A 22951-nucleotide genomic window follows, 5' to 3' on the forward strand; every position below is an offset into this window, starting at 1 on the left:
GTTGAATTCCTTTCTCTATGGTTTTACCGACTTAGACGTGCTAATCGATGGTCATAGCGGCACCGCTCTCGTCGACACTGGAGCCGACTATTCCGTCTTCAGTGGCCCGTTCACCGCCAAGTTAAAGAAGGTGAAAACGGTCTGTCAAGGACCCGATATCCGGACAGCGGGACGCCACCTAATATCGCCGGCTGTAATCTGCACAGCGCGAGTCACGGTAAACAACCGCACTTACACGGCGAGCTTCGTAATCCTGCAGCACTGCTCCAGGGATGTCATCCTAGTCATGGACTTTCTAAATCAACACGGTGCAGTCATCGACTTAAGGTCCAAGTCGATAACGCTTTCAACGCACAATGCGATACCACCGGCTACAAGCCTAAGTTACCATGCCGTGAATGTGCATGAAGAACAAGTCACCGTTCCGCTTCGCTCCAGCGTATTGATTTCCGTCGGTACCGAAGTGCCTGCAGACATGGAGGGCGTCATCGAGGGCGATCATCACTTACTGCTAGTAAAGTTCAGGTTCTTCTTTACCACCCTTCTACTTGGGCGTCCGAGACGCACCGCCAGAGCCGGTTTACGCAAGTAGAGGATGTACTGCCGCTAACGATAGCGGCGACGGGTTCGCTTGGTTGAAGTAGACACAAAGATGACGAGAAAAAAAACACACTTTCTATTTATAATTATTTACAAGACTTTACATGAAGTTACAAGTACACATATAAGACGGAACTGGTATACATAGGGCGACCCTATATCGACATAGTCGATGGTGCATAGCACCGAAGTTTGTCCAGAACCGCCTCGTCGGGGCAACGGGGCCACATTTTTAACCCTTCGGTGCCCCGCCCCAAGCATTTACCAACCAATCGCCACCGAGTGGCTATGAGTGGTCCGCCGACGCACCAATCAGGAATCCTGTACTAGGATCGTCTTGTTCGCCGGCACTTCCGGTATTGCTCTTCTCCCTCTCCCTCAAAACAATATACAAATAAAAACAACGCTCCAAGAGGGGGGGGGGGGGATGACAGCTGCATAGCATGTGTGCTCCCTGGCAAAGCCACAGCGCCCAGCACAATGTGTAAAATAAAATCTAAAGAACAGGCAGCACCTGGAAGCTGCAGCGATTGACCTTTGCTGTGGCCCCTTCTCCGCTCGTACCGCTCGTACCTATACGAAAAACCGATACCGTAGTAGCTACAGGTCCTTTGTCAATGAAAGACCTGTTCACTAAATGCTTGCTCAGAGAGGCCCTTCACGATGGTCAATTGGCCACGGTCTCCGAAACGCCATGCAAGAACGGTTACAATGGGAAAGGTGCCGGAGTACTGCGTTCACCCTTTCGGTGCCGACTACCCGCCCGGCCCGCGCCCATCAGGAGCCAGCGTCAGTCACGGACATCTAAGCTTTTGTTGTCAGGGCGACTGCACGGGATGTACGAGACGAAGCACCGATGTTCCCTCTTCTTTAGGTCAGCTTTGTGTACTCTTGGGTGCCGCCGGCGTCGTCACGCACCCTCTATGTTCGCTCAGTGCCCGCCGGCTCAACGCGCCCCTCCGCGTGTCGGGTATAATCGGCATGTCGTGAGCTGTGCCTCGACCTAATCTCGGCGCCGTCGCCGCGACGGGCGCCCACCACTGGCACTTAATCCTCCCATTGTATTTCGCTTGTCAAGCAACGATCATTGACAAAATGCGCTAGCTGTCTCTTCCCTTTCGTCGCAGCCGTTTCGCCTGGCGAGACCAGGTTGAACAAAAACGCCCATCTTAAGCCCTCTAAGCAGCAACCAAAGAACTAGCTAGCGCTTCTATAGCAGCAGGCTTACACCCCCCACCCAAGACTAGGCAACAACTTGCCTACAGTGTTGCCGCAGCCGAAACAAGAAAAAGCCGGCTGCATGTAACATTGTCCATAAACAGCAGCTAAAAAAAACACAAAGACAGGAAAACTACAAAACTGCCGTAAACATTCTACTATTACGGTTAGCTCCTTCCTACCGAACTAACCATGTGACAGGTGCTACACCTGGGGTGAAAAAACAATAACTACCTGTCGCACTAGTTAGCTTACCAAAAAAATAATAACAGCTGAATTCTAACGCTGACGGAACACTTCGTACGCGCGACATGTCATGCAGTACATGAAGGTCCCTCTAAAAAAAAACACAGCCACGGCAAAATAATCAATCACAAGAACACGGCTAGAAAGCACACGCTACAAGGAACCAACAAAAAAAAACAAAAAAAAACAACACATGACCGAAACAAATGGCAAACATTTCACTGATGCTACAGAGCTCTTCCCTTGACAACAGCATTGACCATCCTACAAGGCTGTAGTGATGGGGCAAGAACATAAATGTAGATCATGCAGCTTACAAGATGACACTCAATAAAATTAACGCACTAAAAGTATAATGTCCGCACAGCAAATATGAACGCATGAGTTCCTTGTCCGTCGTCAGCAAGTTATTCGCGTCATATCACATCACACTGCACTCGTTCCCTCTCCACCACTGTCAGTCACTGCGGGTCCCCTGTCTTCTATAACCTCTCCCCAGCAGTGGTTCGTCAGGCGCGAAAGAGCGTCTGCGTTAGCATGTGCGATCCCTTTTCTGTGTCGCACCACTACATCATACCGCTGCAGCGCTAATGCCCAACGTGTCAGCTTTGCGCCCTGCGGCGCAGACTGGGTGAGGTACGCAAGTGGGTTATGGTCGGATACTACGAATATTTTCGCGCCAAATACCCATGTATCGAATTTTTTGAGGCCCCAAATTACGCCAAATGCTTCGCGCTCGATCGTGGACCACCTCATCTGAGTGGGCGAGAAGCGGTGGCTGGCAAAAGCGATGGGGCACTCCGTGCCCTCGTCGGTCATCTGTGCTAGACAGGCGCCTACAGCAATCGCGGAGGCATCGGTGAAGAGCCAAAATGGTTTGCTTGGGTCCGGAGTCGCCAGTTCGACGGCATTGCACAGAGCACTTTTGAGACCTTCGAACGCCTCGTTGGCCTCAGGAGTCCACGGAATGCGATTGGGAATGTGCTTGGCAGTCAGCTGCGTTAGAGGTTTTGCTATAGCCGCGAAATTTGAAATGTACCCCCTGTAATATCCACAGAGGCCAAGGACGCTCCTTAGTTCTTTTTTAGTACGCGGCACCTGCAGTCCCTCGATTGCCGCGAGCTTAGTAGGGTCCGGACCATGCTTGCCCGAGCCTACCACATGCCCGAGATAGCGGATAGATCCACGGGCCACTTGGCATTTTTCAAGGTTGGCTACCAATCCTACTGATGTCAGAGCTAAAAAAACAGCGTGAAGGTGTTGGATATGCTCCTGTATTGATCTGCTGAACACAGCGATGTCGTCTAAATATGCGCAGGCATACTCCTCGTGCGGGGCCAACAGCTGGTTCATGCTCCTCTGGAAGCTAGCTGCGGCGTTTCTGAGGCCGAATGGCATCACCCTCCAAGCGAATTGACCTAAGTGTGACACGAATGCCGCCGCCCGTTGCGAGTCTTCCGCTAAAGGCACCTGCCAATAACCGCGACGGAGATCAATGAGGGTTATATGACTAGCTTGCCCGACATCCATAATTAAGTCCTGAGGAAATCCCATAGGGAATGCGTCTGGCTCGGTCATCGCGTTTAAACTCCTGTAATCGACGCACAGTCTCACCGTGCCGTCTTTCTTGGGGACGCAAACCAATGGATGCGCAAAGGGGCTTTCGCACCTATAGATCAATCCTAACTCCAACAGTTCCGATATTTGTTTGGAGACCTCACCCTTCAAGGCCACAGGAATGCGATACGGGTGTCGACGTTTCGGCGTAGCCCCTTCGACCAGTTTTATGCGGTGCTCACTCACTCGCGCTATCCCAATTTCGCCGGTAAACAAGGCGGCATGCACCTGAAACACCTCGTTCACTAACGCTCCCTCCGCTGGTTCCAAGTGGGATATACGATCCGCAGGTAGAATAGCTGCACTGCTGAGAACTCTGCCTGGACGCGGCGTGTACTCTACCTCGCCAAACTCGCGGTCGTCATGGAATATTACGCCTATGCTGGCTACGCGACATGTGTAAGGCCTCAAGCGGTTCGCGTGCACGAGCATGCGCTTTCCCTCCGGGGTTTTGACGTAATAAGAATGCTGCCTGTATTTCTCCGTGACCGTGCATGGTCCTATCCACTTTGGGTACATCTTACCGAGGCGGTTGTTATCGAACACAAGCACCTGGTCCCCTTGCTGAAACGCCTTTGTTTTTGCGCGCAGATTATACTGACTGGCGTATGCCCTCTGCTGGTTGGCCGTAGTGAGGTCGGCCGCCTCAGCGGCTATCTCTAACTGCTTCTTCAGTTTCTGCATGTACTGCGAGGGTCTATCTGCGACCGAGACAGGCACCTCCTGCTCTCCTGACCACGTTCGTTTTAATATGGCGAGCGGGCCGACTGCGTCTCTTCCATACATCATACGGAATGGCGACACCCCCGTCGTATCGTGCGGGACCTCTCTGTAGGCCCACAACAGGAAGGGCACAAATTTATCCCACTGCCTCCCCTGTTCGCTTATCACGTGGAACAACATGTTTTTGAACACCCTGTTCCACCGCTCCACAGCCCCGTTGCTCTCCGGGTGATCAGGTGTGGAAAAGCGAGGCGAACAGCCGAGGCGAGTGAGAAATTCATTGGTGACTGCGGCAGTAAAATTAGTTCCGCAATCGGAACAAATTACCTCTGGTATCCCGGTCCTACTAAACACTTCTAGCAGCGCGTCACAGGTAGCCTTAGCTGTTAATGACGTGAGACACACGACCTCAGGCCAGCGGGTGCAAAGATCTATGATGCACAAAGCGTAGCGGTGGCCGCGACTGGTTGGGGGATCGATCGGCCCTATTACGTCTATGTTGACCTTCTGAAAAGGGTACTGCGGCCTTACTAGAGGCGTGATGGGCACTCGGTCTGACTGTCTCTTGTCTGCCCTGATTTGACACGCGTGGCAACTGTTGCAGTATAGCTGGACGTCCTTTTCAACGCCTGGCCAAAAAAAACTAAGTTTAATTCTCGCACTCGTTTTGCGACAACCCAGGTGACCGCCCCAGCATGACTCGTGCGCGAGACTGAGTACCTCAGCCCGCCGTGTCGTTGGTAACACTAGCTGTTTTACCGGCTGTCCCAGTACGTTGTCGCGATGGTAAAGGAGCCCATCGATCACGATCATGCCGCCCCTTCCTTCTTCCGCGTTTCTCCAGGCCCTGCTGAGAGTCGCGTCACTCTTTTGTTCCTCACGTAACGTCTCGACATCACCCGTCACTGTATCGGAGCTACTAGGAGATTCAGCCGTTTCCTCGTTCGGGTGTGACGTATCGGAACCTCTCTCGTCGGTGACCGGCTGTTCGGGAATCGCCTGTTCCTCCTCCAGTTCTACTGCTGTAATCAGCTCTTCGTTGCTGCTGGGCGGAGGTTTATTTGTGGGCGGCTCGCAAGACTCATCCCGACCCCGCTGAAGCGCGCTCCAATCCTCTGCTGAGAGCAGGCAATCCGCGCTCACACTCAGCCTATCGGTGAGTGCGCACAATACTGGTGTCGCCTCCTCCACTTCGGCAAACACCGGCTGACCTTGTTTTAGTGTCAGCGGTAGCTCTACTAGTTTCGCCTTGACTCGTTCGCCGAAAGCTGCGCGGAGGTTTACGCTGCCATGCGACCGGGCTAATTCCCCTGGGACAGCGCTTTCGCGAACTACCGTTATCTCTGCCCCCGTATCCACTATCGCCTTCATAGTCCTGCCCTTACAATTGACAGCTACACACAATAAGCGGTCGCTCGCGGACGTGCTATCTAGCGAGACACGGGCGGCGAGCCTCTCTGGCTGCTCCTGCGGGGCAGCCGTCAGTGCCAGCCTTTCGCGAATACGCGGACAATTTGGCCTAATATGCCCGGACGAACCGCATTCAAAACAGACTGTTGGCCTCTGCTGTTTTGCATTTGGGTACGGATACTTAGGTTTCGTCGTGTGTCCACGGTGCGATCCTAACCCACTGCTGTTACGGCTCTCAGTTGCCTTTTCCGGGCCCTTCCCGCTGGCGTCACGTGATTGCCCCTTAGGTACGTCTACGTGACCATGGGCGTCTTCAAAGGTTTGCAGCAGTCTAGCACTTTCCGAGGCCTTGTACCACCCTGCACCCTCTCGGAGCCTGAGGTACCTGAGCGCCTCCTCAGACAACACTGTCTTCAGCTGGTCAACCACCAAGAGTTCTAACAGCTCTGCAAAGCTCGACACATCCCTAGATGCCACATAAAAATTTAGGTAGCTGGCAAGACGAGTCGTGAAACTCTTCCACGTCTCGGTCTTCCGCTTCCGTGCCCCAAAAAATCTTTTTTGGTATTCGAGGGGAGACAACTTAAGCTCATCAAGAACGACCTCCTTCAACGCTTCGTAGTCTCGGTGTTGAGCAGGGGTCAAACGAGTTGACAAGTACTCAACACGCTCCGCTACAAGAGGAAAAACTATTTGACCCCAACAGCTTCGCGGCACCTCGTAGGCCTCCAAGGTGTGTTCTACAGACTCGAACCATATGGGTACTTCGGCGTCTGTGGGAAATTTAGGGAAAGCACCGACTAATACTTTGGAATATTTACGCCATTCCGTGTTTCTTTCATACTCAAGTGCTCTGCCAATGCCGTTCTGACCACCTGCCGGAGACGTCGTATGTATCCTAGCGAGCTCTAGTTCAAGGGCAAGTGTTTCTCGACGTTCCTTAGCCATTCTCAGTTGAAACTCCATTACCCGCTCGGACAGGGGCTCATTTTCTCTACTACTACCGCTGTCACTCTGCGCATCGTCAATCCTCTCGTCGCCCTCCATGATGATAAGCTCTGCGCCCCGCAGTGACTGAACAGTATAAGGAAAGGGAACTCACGTTTCAGGCGCGGATCGCCGGTAGTTAAGGATCCAGGTGTCTCCGCGTCGCTCTTGCTCGAGGTGCCTCTACGATCGGGCTCAGTCGAAGCCTCGCAGTCGCCGTCTTTCTGGATGGGGCTGCGTCGCCTTGCGTCGTCTCGCTGCTGGCCTTCCTTCTCCAAGTGGCAGACACCAGAGGTGCTGCCAGGTTTCCTAGTGCAATACTGCCAGAAGAGCCGATGCCACGATGCCCTTTGGTATGTCCCAATTCGTTTAGCGAACCAGTCCTTGCCGACTGCGCCAGTAAAGTTCAGGTTCTTCTTTACCCACTCCTCTACTTGGGCGTCCGAGACGCACCGCCAGAGACGATGTACGTAAGTGAGGAGTTCTGCCGCTACGAATAGCGGTGACGGGTTCGCTGGGTAGCTTCTTCCGAGATTGAATAGGCAGAGATGACGAAAACAAAACACACTTTCTATTTACAATTATTTACAAAACTTTACATGAAGTTACAAGTACACATATAAGACGGAACTGGTATACATAGGGCGACCCTATATCGACATAGTCGATGGTGCATAGCACCGAAGTTTGTCCAGAACCGCCTCGTCGGGGCAACGGGGCCACATTTTTAACCCTTCGGTGCCCCGCCCCAAGCATTTACCAACCAATCGCCACCGAGTGGCTATGAGTGGTCCGCCGACGCACCAATCAGGAATCCTGTACTAGGATCGTCTTGTTCGCCGGCACTTCCGGTATTGCTCTTCTCCCTCTCCCTCAAAACAATATACAAATAAAAACAACGCTCCAAGAGGGGGGGGGGGGGGATGACAGCTGCATAGCATGTGTGCTCCCTGGCAAAGCCACAGCGCCCAGCACAATGTGTAAAATAAAATCTAAAGAACAGGCAGCACCTGGAAGCTGCAGCGATTGACCTTTGCTGTGGCCCCTTCTCCGCTCGTACCGCTCGTACCTATACGAAAAACCGATACCGTAGTAGCTACAGGTCCTTTGTCAATGAAAGACCTGTTCACTAAATGCTTGCTCAGAGAGGCCCTTCACGATGGTCAATTGGCCACGGTCTCCGAAACGCCATGCAAGAACGGTTACAATGGGAAAGGTGCCGGAGTACTGCGTTCACCCTTTCGGTGCCGACTACCCGCCCGGCCCGCGCCCATCAGGAGCCAGCGTCAGTCACGGACATCTAAGCTTTTGTTGTCAGGGCGACTGCACGGGATGTACGAGACGAAGCACCGATGTTCCCTCTTCTTTAGGTCAGCTTTGTGTACTCTTGGGTGCCGCCGGCGTCGTCACGCACCCTCTATGTTCGCTCAGTGCCCGCCGGCTCAACGCGCCCCTCCGCGTGTCGGGTATAATCGGCATGTCGTGAGCTGTGCCTCGACCTAATCTCGGCGCCGTCGCCGCGACGGGCGCCCACCACTGGCACTTAATCCTCCCATTGTATTTCGCTTGTCAAGCCACGATCATTGACAAAATGCGCTAGCTGTCTCTTCCCTTTCGTCGCAGCCGTTTCGCCTGGCGAGACCAGGTTGAACAAAAACGCCCATCTTAAGCCCTCTAAGCAGCAACCAAAGAACTAGCTAGCGCTTCTATAGCAGCAGGCTTACAGCAGCTCTCAGTCTTTTTTTTTTTTCGTCGTGTACATTGCACTAAAAAGCTTTAGCAACTACATGATAACCATCTACTCCTCTCTGTGGAAGACACTCTTCAGGTTTTCTTCTACAAACGACCCTTTACAGCTTCTATGGAGAAGAAAAAAAAAAGCAAAGCAGCGTCTAAGCGGTCGAGAACAAGATGCTGATTGCGCGGCGGAAATAAGGCGAGTTCAGCAGGCGTTGTCACCTCTGTTTGCGGATTGCGCTCTCCAAGTGGTTTGTTTTTCCCCTTCAAACGCCAAATTGGTCGGCGAAAAGGATAATAAGTTCAAAATGTATCAGACAATCCACGCTGAATATAGCATTTCTTTTATGCATACAAGCGTCCAACACAACGAACCCGTGATTTGGACGAGGTTTCAGTTGCGAGTTAGAGCCTCAATTCAATTCGGATTGATAGCTCTCATGTGCCAACCGGCAAGAGCTTTGCGTGGATCGTCTCTGGGGATGCAGAGCTGTGATGCGAGCAGGCAGAAGGAACGAAGGAACCTGAATGCGTGCTCGACACACGAAATTGTTGCGCTAGGCAGGTAGGTATAGCAGGCGAGCGAGGGGCGTACTGAGCCAATCTGCATTTTCCCATTCAATCCGACCGGAGGAGCCCGTAACCACCAGGAAAACCGGCGCGAACGCAGATTGCAATCTAGGCCCAGCGCGCCGGAGCGGAGCAAAGTGCAGTAAGCCCACTAATGTGGTTCGGCGGTGTCGGGAATCTCTGTCTTTTCTCGATGAGAATTCTTCGCTTGCAGTGGTTGCAGCGTAGGCGATTCTTTTTCTTTTTTTTTTTGCTCTAACTGGGTGCGAGCGGCGTCTCGTAACGAGGTTCGTACGCACCGGCAGAAATAAAAGATGAAATGGTGGCATTTGCGTAAACATAGTTAGAAGAAAAGCTATGGTTCTTGGCGTTCGTTCCCTGTCCTTCAGCATTAAAAAATTCTCGGTTGAACAATGGACGCGCTAAATGAACAATCTTTGTTGCATCTCGTTTCTCTCGACGGAAATATAGGGTATAATGCAGGCATTTGCGTAAGGGTAATTAGATAGCTGCAATTTTCTGCATTCATTCTGAAGCGCCTTACACTGTCATCATCATCATCATCATCATCATCATCATCATCATGATCATCATCATCATCAGCCACTGCAGAGGCCTCTCCCTGCAATCTCCAATTACACCTGTCTTACGCTAGCTGATTCCTACTTGCGCCTGCAATTGTAGGCCTTATATATACATAAACGACCAACAACTTACCCACTAAGATGTTCTCCTCCGTAAAGCTATTTGCAGGTGACATCGTGATATACCGTAAAATGGTATGATGCAAATATTAAGTGTGACATACATAGACAGTGTTACGGCATGGTCAAATTTGTTGTTAATCCAACTTATGTTACTAAATGATTAAGAAGATTATCTCGCCATGTGAATGATTTCATACCACGTAACTACTTTCTTAGCAATGCTCTCGTCCCTCTGGCGTTTTTGCGTCCAAGTTTACATGCGTGTTTTTTTATCGTTAATAAAATTACGTGAAAAATTCACATGAATCACGTCAAATTAAAAATACTGTGAATTACACTACCTGAAAGTTAGGTTTTAACTCGTCCTTCTAGCCTGCAATTCGGAACCGTTGGTTTCATTTTCAATCTGCTCCAGGGCATCAAGCTTCATTTTATTGCAGTTCAATCGTGAGATGGAAATTTGCCTCAAGAGTGCCTTTGGATGGCCAAACCCTGGCCGTCCAGAGCGCCCGCGATCGGGCCGTCAAGCTCGTCTTGGCGGTCCCTACGTGGTACTAGCCGGGTTACACGGGGTCTCCCCTGCGTCTTCTCTGGACCTAAATAAAGTTATTTCACTCACTCACGTATAGTCCTTCGTCTTTCTGGGGTTTTACGTGCCAAAACCAGTTCTGATTATGAGGCACGCTGTAGTGCAGGGCTCAGGATTAATTTTGACCACCTGGCGTTCTTTAACGTGCACTACAACGCAAGCACATGGGCTTTTTTGCATTTCACCTCCATCGTATTGCGGCCGCCGCATCCGGGATTCGATCGCGCGACCTCGGGCTCAGCAGCGCAACTCCTTAGCTGACTGAGCCACCACGGCGGGTATAACGCGTAGTGGCAGTAAGAAATAGAGCTTTTTTCATTTAGGTGATCAATGTTTTTACAGAAATTGCGGATACTTAAATGTAGAGAGAAAAATAAACCTCAAGTACTAAGTTTCTAACTTTGTAGTTCAGTCATAAACAACGATATAACAATTCTATATATTTCACATATTAATTAGCCCATCTTAAGTGGACAACTATGATGTATGTACACCGCTCGCAAATATACCACTAATTTTCGTGTGTGGGACTTTTGCCATACCCTCGTAAACTATTGTAACATGTTCACGTAAGTTGTAAGGTAAGGTCAAATTTGTTTGATGTAGATACATTAACAGATGCATTTTATAAAAAAGGGATGTCTATTTTTGGTTCAGAGCTCGATTGAATAATTTTTTTTTTTACTTACAAGTTTTCCGCCCATATTTTTAAACGTTCGTTTGCCTTCTAAAACAAAATTGTGCGTTCTAAAGATCGACAGGCTAGCAGGAGAGACAGTCGCCCCCCTGATGCAGCCGTCCAGACTTATAGGACACAGAGAAGGTGTACTCTTGCAAGCGTAAAGCCCAGCGCCCAAGACGGTCGCTTGGGTCTTTGAGCTAGGACAGCCAACATAAAGCGTGGTGATCTGTGATGACAGAAAAAAGGTCGAACGAACAGGTAAGGGCGAAACTTAGCAATGTCCCAAATGAGAGCAAGGCACTCGCGTTCGGTTATAGAGTAGAGAGAGAGAGAGAAGAAGAAGAAAGGCAGGGAGGTTAACCAGATGGAAGTTGCCGGTTTGCTACCATGCACTGGGGTATAGGAAATAGGAGTTGGAAAGAGGTCAAAGAGAGAGAGAGAGAGAGATACAGCTGAACAAGAGAAAAAGAACAGGAGCAGGAAACAAGACACACGAAAGGCGTTCACACAGGCAGGTTGATCTCAAGTAGCGCAGTGGCAATAAACCCACAGTGACTTGGTAGCCACTGAAAAATTATTTCGTATCCTTTCTCAATCAAGTGCTGTATGCCCTCTGTAACGTCGAACACCAACTGTTCATCCGGACCATGCCGTAAGGCTGGCAGTAAAAGTCAACACTGCAGTGCTGTCTTGAAGTCGCAGAAAATGGACCATTTGTGTTAATTTGACAGCATTAAAGGGCTCATGAGGCAGAAAATCCGGCATTGGCGGCGTGACCAAACGATGGCACAAAAAGGCTACGAACCCTCAACCTTTGGCGGAAGTCGAACCCAATATTATTGCTATAATTAAGGCTACTACGAGCCCTCCACCTTTGGTGGGGAGTCGAACCCAGGACCTTTGGTGCTAATTAAGGTGAATTTAATTAACACACAGCAAATAAAATATAGGTAATTAAGACACTTGAACCTACTTCATTCGGAGGGAGTTGAATCTACGACTTTTGGGGTTAAGTAAGGCGAAGTTATTTAAGGCACAGTTAATTAAGATATAGTTTTTTAAAGAAGTCGAACCCTCGACCTTTGGTGGGAGTCAAATCCACGACCTTGCGTTGTGGTATAAAGTTTAAGTATTGCGCAGTCATCAACGTTATCATCAGCCTATATTTATGTCCCCTGCAGGACTAAGGCCTCTTCCTGCTATCTCCAATTGCCCGTCTTGCGTTAGCTGACACTTGATCAACGTAGGAATAACTAAGTGCCCCTTGAATTTTTCTTGGCTCGTCATTATTAAAGTGTAGTGCGATAGCCTCGTAAGCGATTACATGATTTGCGTCCGGTTGACGATTGGACAAGATAGCCCCAATGCCATGGCCACTTGCATCACTGCAAACTTCCGTGTAGGCAGATGGGGATCGAAATGAACCCAAATGGAATGGATCTATTAGGCCCGTAGTAAGCGTTGAAAATGTCTCAGCTTGTTAGGGTCCGGAGAGTAACTAATGTCCTTCTCGAGGAGAACCTAAGAGGACGAGTGACATCGGCAAAGTTCTTAATGAAGCGTCGAAAATATGAACACAGCCCCAGGAGTCTTCTGACATCAGCGGACGAACTAGGAGGTGGAAACTCGCTGACAGCGTGGACTTTGTCAGGGTGAGGCTGTATACCGGTAGCGTCGACCAAAACTGCCCGAGTACTCGTATTTGACGACAGCCGAAAATGCATTTGGCCGAATTGAACTGAAGGCCGGCCTGTCTAAAAACCTAGAGAATGCCCGAGAGCAGCTGGAGATGGCTCTCGAACGTAGGAGAAATAACAATTACGTCATCAAGGTAATAGAGGCATGTCGACCATTTAAAACCTCGCAGAAGAAATTCCAAAATGCGTTCGAACGTTGCAGGGCCATTATATAGTCGGAAAGGCGCGACTTTAACTTGGTAGAGGCCATCTCGTGTCACAAAAGCCGTCTTATCGCGAGCCTTTACATGGACAGCAATTTGCCAGTATAGCCAGAACGTAAATTAATTGAATAGAAATAACTGGAACCATGGAAGCAATTCAGTGTGCCATCGATACACGGAAGAGGATATGCGTCCTTTTTCGTAATCTTGTTCAGATGGCGAAAATTACAAAAAAATGTGGTTGATCCCTCTTATATAGGAATCGGTATAGAACACGAAAGTGAAACGTGTCTTCAATGACATGCGGAGGCACCACATGCTACTTGCTCGAAAGCTACAACGCGCCGCAACCGACTGCGCTTACGAACGCGCATCCAAAGTGCATCCGAAGCGCAAGCGACGCGCGATGCGCCGCTCGGTTAGCACGGTCCCAAACAGTGTCGCCGTCTGGTGGCCTCCGGCGGAAGGCATCACCGGCGGTGCCAGCGTCTCCCATTAGAAACGCCCGGCGGTCGGCACACTAGTAAGTATATTCTAGGCACTATAGTCGTAGTGCTGAGACTACCGAAGCGTTCACTGTCGGTGCGCGTTAGTGTCATAATGCAGTACTTCTCTTTTCTGCTCGTAGGCGGCGGCACCGCCCCGAGCAAGAGCGCGGGTACACGGAGGAGTGTTAGATATATAAGGTTGACTGGTGGTGTTCCTCCGTGTGGAAAGGTCGGCAATGTAAGACTCAGCGAGAGGGGACAGCGGACAAGGTTAACGTTCGAAGTGGCGGTCAGCGTATGGTCGAGGTGGAGAGGACCAGCGGCCGCGGCAGTGGCGGGAGATGTAGCCGACCCGCAGCACACGAAACAAATAGGTCTGTTGACCGGAGTTCGTGTTTCTGCAACGTTCGGTTGAATTTGGTCTGGGTGCAACAGTAACAGCAATTACAGGAGCGGTAGGCATTGTTACAGGCCGGGGTTTGGTGAACCTTCAACAGCGTCTGCTTGGAGCTCGAACCAGGTTGACCATTAGAGAGGGTGCGGCAGGGAAGAGGAGGCGACGTAAAAACAGATAATACAAGTTTATTACATGTTTACGTACGAGTGAGCGGTGTGCTCCAAAGAAAACATACGAGAAACGTTCACTGTGTATGCTCCTGTACGCTAGGGCAAATCAAAAGTGTTCTCCACGTGGCTGCTTGCTGGCTTTCTGATACCCTCCACCATCCGGCCACTCTTCCCCTCTCCTGCCACCACTGCAGGACAGGGCAAACCAGACGAAGTAGCCAGGGTGGGTGACCGTAGAGGGGTGAACGTCCCCATCGGGAGTGAGATGGTCGCAAGGCGGCATGGCAGGTTTCGTCTCTGACTTATTTCTGACGCTCGCGACGGACACGTCTGCTCATGTTGACGAGCGAGATCGTTAGGCACGCCGCCTCCCATGCGTTTGCACGTGGTCCGGGCGTGGCCGCTCCAAGTGAATCGTCACAGACTGCACGTGGTCCGGGCGTGGCGGCTCCAAGTGAATCGTGCCATATTGCACGTGGTCCGGGCATGGCCACTCTAAGTGAATCGTAGCAGCATGCAACTCTGGAAAACGGCAGGCTGAATGCACATCTTTGCAATTGCTTGGCGGACGACGGCTTGAATGAGCGAGATGGTTAAGTTGTGGTGCGCCTCTGGACCATGAGTGCTTGGAGCCAAGGCCTCCAGATCGCGATGGAGGACGACTGGATGACCTGCGTCGAATTCCGCTGATGCCGACTGTAGATGTAGCATCGGTAGGTTCCTCGCAGGTGGAGGTGGCAGCCGTATCGGGAAGCCGATAGAACCGCTGTGCAATATGTTTGCACTTAGCTTGCTCGAAGCGCCGGCTATCCGTTATGACGTTATGATAAACTCAACCATTGCACAGCTCTTGCTAAGAAGCAGGTTGAATCCATCATCCGCGATGCCCTTTAAAATGTGCCCGACTTTATCTGTCTCTCACATGTCCTTATCCGCTTTTCATGAAAGAGCGATAACGTCCTCAATGTATGAGATGTACGATCCTGTGGATGTTTGGGCCCGAGACGCGAGCTCTTTCTTGACTGCTATTCTTTCTTAACAAGCATTCCGAAAAGATCGCGTTGCTTCTTTCTTGTGTCCCAAGTCGTAAGGTCGGCTGCGTTTGTGTCAAGACACACCTTTGAAGTTCCTCGCAAGAAATATATAACATTGGCCAGCATAAGTGTCGCATCCCATCTGTTGTGGTTGCTCTAGCGTTCGTATCACGCCAACCAGTCTGAGCGGACAGGGCAGCGTCGTTAGCCATGGCCACCGAATTACGTTTTTTTTTTCTTCTAAATGCAATAAATTTAATTCATATGGGTCAAGCGGTTGTCTCATAAGAGCATTTATGCATTTTACATCTATTTGAATAAGGAAATAGCAGTTGGCCCTGAGCGTACGGAACCGCCATCGTATATTTCGTCTCTCCCCGACCACCTGTACAGGGACGTGCGCATTTCGATTAAAGTGTCCGAAAAAAAAATGCGCTTACCACTACAGTGTTATTGCTCAAATTTCGCAAAAAAATAGCATTTTGGAGCCTACGTCTTCCAGGGAAGCGGTCAACACGTGGCTACCCTCCCTGAACGGCTGCTTTGTGCAGATGCTGGCAGGCGGCGACAGAAGCCTGCGCTAGCACCGTTTTCGCAGAAGCCATTTTTCTCACAGACGAAAAAAGGTCTATTATTGTTTTCTTTAAAAAAACAGACAAATATTTAACTGGGCCAAGTGATACAATGAACGACGTAGACTCCAAAATGCGATCTTTCCGCGAAATTTGAACAATAGCAGTGCAGCGGTGAGCCCTAACTCTTTTTTCGAACACTTTAAGCGAAACTTGCACGTCCTTGTAAAAAGTTGGACTACCCAGCTGCCAGAATAACTTGTATTTCAACGCCCAATCAGGTTCCCGGCGTCGTTCTCTCCATTATCGATGCCAATGCTTTCAAGACTACCGTTACTATAGCAGCTTTATGAAATTGTGCCAGGTGGTTTCCTTCGCGTTTCGTTTAGCTCACCCCCTCCTTGCTCTAATTTCTTGATCTTGCGACTAAATAAAGAGATAAATAAAACGAAATTGGGGGCGTCGAGGAGGAGGGTGCCGAGGGAGTGTTTGCTTCACAGCATGCCTTATTTCGGAAACACTGCATCCGATATCGCCGTTGCGCTGCTAAAGACGAGGTCGCGGGATCCAATCTCGGTCACGGCGGCCGCATTTCGTATACATAGGGGGCAAAATACAGAAACTCCCGGGTAGCGTGCATTATGTGCCCGTTAAAGACCCCCAAGTGGTCATAATTATTCCGGAGCACCCACTAGGGCGTGATTAATAATCAGATTATGGTTTCGGCACGTGAAACCCCAGAATTTAAATATTTAGCCTGAATTTCGCCGTTCCTGTGCTGCTTTTCCTCTTGGTGACGTGTATTGATCCACAGAAACATTTTCTACATCATCCAATATTTGCTTACCGATCGCAAACAATTGCGCGGTTAAACTGGTCATCTACAATCGCATTTTTCCATGGTTTCACATCGACTCATTTTCTTTCTAGCGCTGTTGTATGCCTGATAACATGAAGATTCATCCTTCTTACACCTTTTTACTTTTTAGTAATGGCGATGCAACGGCCGCGGCTAGCTTCCGCTACGTATATGGAATTTCTTTTTAGCGCTGCATGGCCAGGATTAATTTAATATATGCGTGGACTTGTGCGGCTACCGCGCCTATACGCTGCTCTTTACGCCGACTCAGTCTGATCACATCAATGTCGTGTGCCTCATTTTTCTCGTCATTTAGGGGCATAAATAAATCTCGACACTTTCTATTGTGCCAGCTACCGAGTTTAGGTGACACTTCTGCTCTAGCAATTTGCAAGACAAAATATTTATATTTTGTATTAAAAATATATCTCCATACAATACGATAAAAACGGTAAAGTAATGTAGCATTGATGATAAATGATGCCTACTCCCTGTCATGAAATATTGCACATAACAAATTAGGTTCTCCGAGGTTCTTGGAAGTCAGGTAGACAAAGGTCATAAAATCTGTGTACTACATTAATCATTCCTAAAGCTGAGATATTGGCGGCTCAGTTATACACCAGCAGGTGAGATTTCCGTCTATAGTAATGTTGGTGTTAATGTGAGCATCAACAATGAAGTGTCATTACTGGAAAACGCGAAAGTAGCTTCCGCGCGCTAGAACGCAGTCATGCCGCTCCACCGTCACTACCGTGTTCGCCAATTGAGATCTCAAAGGCAACGTTTCTCTTGTTATTCCAGCGGTCTCAAACATTCTCAAGCTTATCTCTTGTTAAGTACCACATGCTAAATTAAAATTTCGTTTGGTGTTACCCTGCACGCCGTTCAGGTCTTGAATTATTTTTTGTTTTATTTTTATGCTCTCCGTCATCCATCTTTTTCATATTTCCTGCCTCTGTTGACCCCTGAAACAAGTCCATATTACGCGAACGAGTTTCCGAACAAGTGAATTAGGAGCATTCATTTCTGAATTTCTTACCCTACTTTTATTTCTATTTAGTGTCACCCACGCTCAAATTAACTGGCCCATTCTTAGCGAGCTTAGCGGTAACAGACAGCATCCGAGTTTTTTTTTTCTTCCCTCCCTCGATTCCCTCGATTCTCTCTCAGCTCTGCCGCAGCCCCGTATATGGCGACTAATTTTTCTCAATCCTCGCCGCGATAGGAAAAGAGCACGTGCGCACATTTACGCCACGTGTCACACGCCGTCCTTGACTATGGTATTTTGTGTTGTCATTCTCCTTCGGGAATCGTTCCTTTCTCCCTACTTTCCTTGGTATTTGCGCCGTTTCATAGCTTGTGTTTCATTGCCGTCTAGCTTCTTTCCGTGCTAACTTAGCCGCCTTACAGCTACGATATCTTTTCGTTCTTTTCTGCAAGCATGGTTCGCAGATGTGACGTAGTGAGTGACAAATGCCGACGGTATTGCCGCGCATGCCGGAGCAGACGTGGCATACTCGCTGAAAAAAAAATAATAAAAAAGAACTCTCGCGTGATGTGCTTACAAGAACGTTTACAAGGTTACACAAATAAGCCCTGTGCAGGGTTTGCGAAGGTGCACCCTTCTGCGCAAGCTGAAAGGGGAACATCGAAATGCTTTTTATCGGCGATCAACTAAACGACGTTTTGGCGACACTTTCGTGTCACCTCCGAAGCGTCCTTCGTTCCGTATGCTTCGGCATTTTTGCGAAAAGTGGTTCCCAGAAAACGAGATGATGCGTCGGTGTTTACTTTCAAAGCCTCAGGGGAAAAATGTTTAGTTCAAGGTCAATTGCCACACGAGCTTATAGAAGCATTTCCTTTTGCACGGACTTATACATGTCAAATATGTACTTTAGATTGGCTGGGACATTTGTAAATATATTATGGTCGGGAGTCTGTATTTATGTAGCTTGAAAAAGAAAACACTGGTAATGTATCACGATAGGGAACGGAAACAACCATTGTACGCGTGTGTTGCCCATTCGTATTTCTTAGTAAGATACCAATAAATAGAAGGCGGAAATGAGAGGAAATATAGAGAGGGCAACGAGAGGTAATTCTGGTTGGCTATCGGCATAGTGGCAGGGTATGTCGGGATTAGGAGATGAAATGATAAAAAGAAAAAGCAGTGCAGGCACATATGCGAGAAAATGCCTGCCATTCAACTTCCTAATAAATTGAAAAGTGTGCTGTTTAACGTCCCGAAACTGCGCAGTGATGAGGATGATGATGAGGATGACGATTTAATGACATCCCCTTCAATACGGGGCGGTTACAAATAGGCACCGAGCCTGCTTGATTTAATCAGGTATGTTATATGGTTTTTATCTAGCATTTTTCTATACCTGTTCTTAATGTTTCCTTTTTTTTCCATTGAAAACTACATTGTACCGTTACCTATGACTGTAACAGATCCGGTCGTATTAATTTCTTCCCTGAGTTTTTCCCACCAATACTCTAAACGTCCCTTGTTTACCTCGACTGCAGACCGGTTGATGCTTCCGTCCACTTCAAATAAACAGTGTGGTTTTTGTAGTGATAGCTACATTACGTTAGGTTTTCGCCTCCTCGACGTCGCCGCACTTTGAGCCGTGGCCGCACTGTGACGTCACACCACGGCCCTCGATTATCCAGCAACTTGGCTCGTCGCGGTCGCCGTGCGGCCACCGCTCCTGCCGTTCGGTGATCGCCGCGCCCTCTCTGTGACGTCACACCACAGGCCTCGATTCGCCGGCAATTCGCCTCGTCGCGGTCGCCGCGCCGCCAGCGCTTCTGCCGTTGGACGCTCGCTGCGCCCTCAGTATGACGTCACACCCCGCGCTCCGCAGCTGTGATAACCAGGAGTATAGAAGGGGAGAGCTCAGTCTGGATGGTGAGAAATCGGCCAGCCTGAAAGAGGCCAGGCATCACCATAGAAATGAAGTGAAGAGGAGACAGCACGCTGAATAGACTCAAGAGGAGCCTGCCGAACGGTTGGCGAAAGCCGTGAAAGCGATGCCGCTAGCCGGGCTCGCTTAGCCTCTAACGATGAATTTACAGCGCCGACCTCTGATAATGAATGCTGCTCGAGTTCTGCGTCTCTGAAGGCAGCCCGCCTTGCAAGACGTGCTGAAACTTTGAAGAAACGTTGTGCGGAAGAGACCGAAGAGGAGCGTACCGAACGATTCAACATGTCTAACTACAAGCGAAGCCTAAGCGCAGCCGGGGGTCTGTAGTTATCGCTAATCGACTACGCTTAACCACAGTCAATTTTTGAGGGGCGTCGCATAATGGGTGGCTTCGAAATAATTTCGATAATATGACATTCTTCAATGCACCCCTATTCATTTCCGCCGCCATGAGAATGCGGCTGTCACCACCAGGAACCGAACCCGCGATTTCGGCCTGAGCAAAGCGCCATAGCCACTGAGCTACCGCGGTGGGTCAACTCTTACAAGGATGAAAATCTGTCTGATGTGGTAACATTCAAAAGATCCGTACTGGTAGGAAACGTATGTCGATATACGGAAGACGACGCACCAATGCGCGTCGAACTGAACGGGACCTCAGAAGTAAAGCCTTAATGCGAGTTCTATGTGGTGGGCCAAAAGAGGCCGATGACACTATTTGCGTCCTCGTTTTACGTACACCCACTTTGGTCACATACAGACTGCCTGCGTCACTCTATAGCGGGTGTGATAGATGGAACTCCTGTCTTCTCTATCTCTCTCTTTTACTCATCTATCCTCCCCTCCAGGTGTAGGGTAGCAAACAAAACAAAATCTGTTTCACCTCTCCGCCTTCCTTCCCTTTCTCTCCCTCTCTCTATTTCTCAAGAAGCGTGAAGCAAGCGCCGAAGGAGACATGAGTTTCCTATTGGAACTGTGGGAGAAAGCGAATATCTGAACATATGAAGAAGTAGTGACAAAAAACGCCCATTTCGCGCCTTGCTATTGTAAAATTCCGGGAACAGAAAACGCGTTCCCTTCGTGACTCACTCGGCTATGTCGCAAATACACAGTTCTTGATGCCGCGTGCGCAGTCGATGCGCGTTGCATGAGAACATATTGGCACAGAACATAATGTCAACCACCAAGTTTTCGATAGTCTATAAATATGGGCATTAAACCTTCCGCCCTCCACGCGTGTTGCTTGTCGGCAAAAATATACGCAAAAGCTCTTGTTCGTTTCAGTTTTTACTTGATACTTTTTTATCTAGCTTGTGGTTTATTAAAACATTTCTTCGCATTTCTCGAAAGTTTTCTGAGGAATTCCACAAAGCTGCACGTTCTCATGGTGCCGATAACATTGGACATGGTGAAAATCACCCGGTGTGCGCACGCACGAAAATGCAACATATAATCATAATACAACTATCTCGTGCGCATACAAGCCCACGCTTGTTAACACGCATTCGTTCACACAGTCGGCTACTGTGATAATGAGGCTTACTTAGCGAAATTGCAGCACACCTGAGCGCTGTTTGTCAAAGACATTAACGGATCATCTGTAATCTTGTCAAGTACATTCGTACATTCGCGGGGGACCAAACATTATTCTGGGCAGGGTCTTTACATGTACGACAATTACTAGCGCACTACATTCATAACCATGACCGCTAACTCGGGTTATATCCGGGTCCGCCGCGTACTCATGTTTATTCAGTCAGCTCAATTATGGAAATCGTAAGCTTTCGTTACGTTAGCTTTGGTGTTCTGAGAACGGGTGCGCCATTGCCTCATATCCCTGGTAGGCGAATAAACGCGGAATTATTGCTCAACCGTAATAATGTTCGTACCGACTATCGAGTTTATGGCTACCTGCACGCTGAGGACAACTAAGGCTGTCCAACGCAGCGGCATTCAAATGACTCCTTTTTGCTCGTCGTCATGCGAATAAAGCGCACAGCTCACGAAGTGAAACGTCCAATTCTCGCCTAAATGTACCCGCTAGCGTCGCAGCGTGGGCATTACAACTTTTAATTGCCCGCCCAAGTTTGCATGACACGCGTGCAAAATTGCGAAGTGTTGAACTTTATTTATCTACCCTAACGGTAATACCACACAGTCGTCACGTTACTCTGAGAGGCGCTCACTACTGCCAGAGGAGCTTTAGATACATCAAAACATCCAGTAATCTCATTATTATTCATCAGCTGCCACGTGTAGCTTAACCGACGGTGATGGTGTTGCTGTAAACAAGATTAGCCTGGCAGTCCGGGCCAGCAAATCGCTACCATGAGCATCTTTTTCTTGGCCACGAAGACGTCTCAAGACATATCTATATTAATTCCGGTCTCTAGGAGAAAAGTGAGATGAAGGCGCGATACCTTTTTGAGCACTTTCTTCAGTACCTTCGTGAAGGAAAGCTAAACTCTTCTGCATGTTTGCGAGGAAACACGTTTTCACAAACACATTTTCTCAAGCAGCTTCCTTTCAACACAGATACGTTGGCAGGAGCTGGTGACAGACACCATGTCGCTACTTGCTTCCACTCAAAGCAACACGGAGAAGCAGCACACACAAATTTCTTCGCACATGTTTCCCCACGCTAGTTTCTCCTCCTTCTCTTGCGCACATGTTGGACTGTAGGCCAATTTTCTTCGTACTCTATACAAGTGAAGTTGCTCTTCCGCAGCTTGGTGTTTTCACAGTGCATGGTTGGTGTGGCGGTATGCAAAGTGATTTAAACTATATAGCAACGAATTACTTCCTTGCAAATCTGGTGACTCAAGGGCGTTCCCACTGCGGAGTACCTCTCTTCCTTCTCCTCTTTCATTCCCTTCTCCCCCTTCCCTAGTGCAGGGTAGCGTACCGATCTCAGCCTGGTTAACCTCCCTGCTTTTCCCTTATGACTTCTCTCTCTCTCAAAAGAACTTCGTTGGCGACAGCACCTGCTTTCTTTTTATCGCTTATCACTTAGCACCATAGCTGCTATCCACTGAAATGTGATCTTGAATCCTTCTTTCGCAAGGTCATTAAATGAGGCCAGCGACATTCAGCAGAAGTGAATAGTTAAAGAACGCTCCTCGGCAAGTGAGTGAGTGAGTGAGTGAGTGAGTGAGTGAGTGAGTGAGTGAGTGAGTGAGTGAGTGAGTGAGTGAGTGAGTGAGTGAGTGAGTGAGTGAGTGAGTGAGTGAGTGAGTGAGTGAGTGAGTGAGTGAGTGAGTGAGTGAGTGAGTGAGTGAGTGAGTGAACTTTATTTCGTTCCAGAGAAGACGCAGGGGAGACCCCGCGCCTCCCGGCTAGTCCCAGGTAGGGACCACTTCGGCAAGTCTTGAATGTTTCTTATGCCACCGCTATCTGGCATCGTGTTTTTCATTCGATACTTATCGATGATTTGAGTGTTAGGTACTTGTGTTTGTAGGCTCGTTTTTTTTTTCTCTGCAGCGCTCTCTGTTCAATAAATTTCATTCGCCCGC

General features: G+C 49.1%; 1 protein-coding gene across 1 annotated transcript; it reads right to left on the reverse strand.

The window, feature by feature from the left end:
* Window positions 1-2490: 2490 nt before the first annotated feature.
* Window positions 2491-7108, reverse strand: LOC125943565 (uncharacterized). Its single transcript, XM_049662977.1, has one exon. The coding sequence runs from the start codon at window positions 6859-6861 to the stop codon at window positions 2491-2493; it is 4371 nt and encodes a 1456-aa protein (XP_049518934.1). The 5' UTR covers window positions 6862-7108.
* Between the last annotated feature and the right edge of the window lie 15843 nt (window positions 7109-22951).

The sequence above is a fragment of the Dermacentor silvarum genome, chromosome 2 (assembly GCF_013339745.2).
Source record: "Dermacentor silvarum isolate Dsil-2018 chromosome 2, BIME_Dsil_1.4, whole genome shotgun sequence".
NCBI lineage: Eukaryota > Metazoa > Arthropoda > Arachnida > Ixodida > Ixodidae > Dermacentor > Dermacentor silvarum.

What these genes read in the sequence shown, in the direction of transcription:
- LOC125943565 (XM_049662977.1), bottom strand. Translation starts at nt 6,861, where the DNA reads ATGGAGGGCGACGAGAGGATTGACGATGCGCAGAGTGACAGCGGTAGT.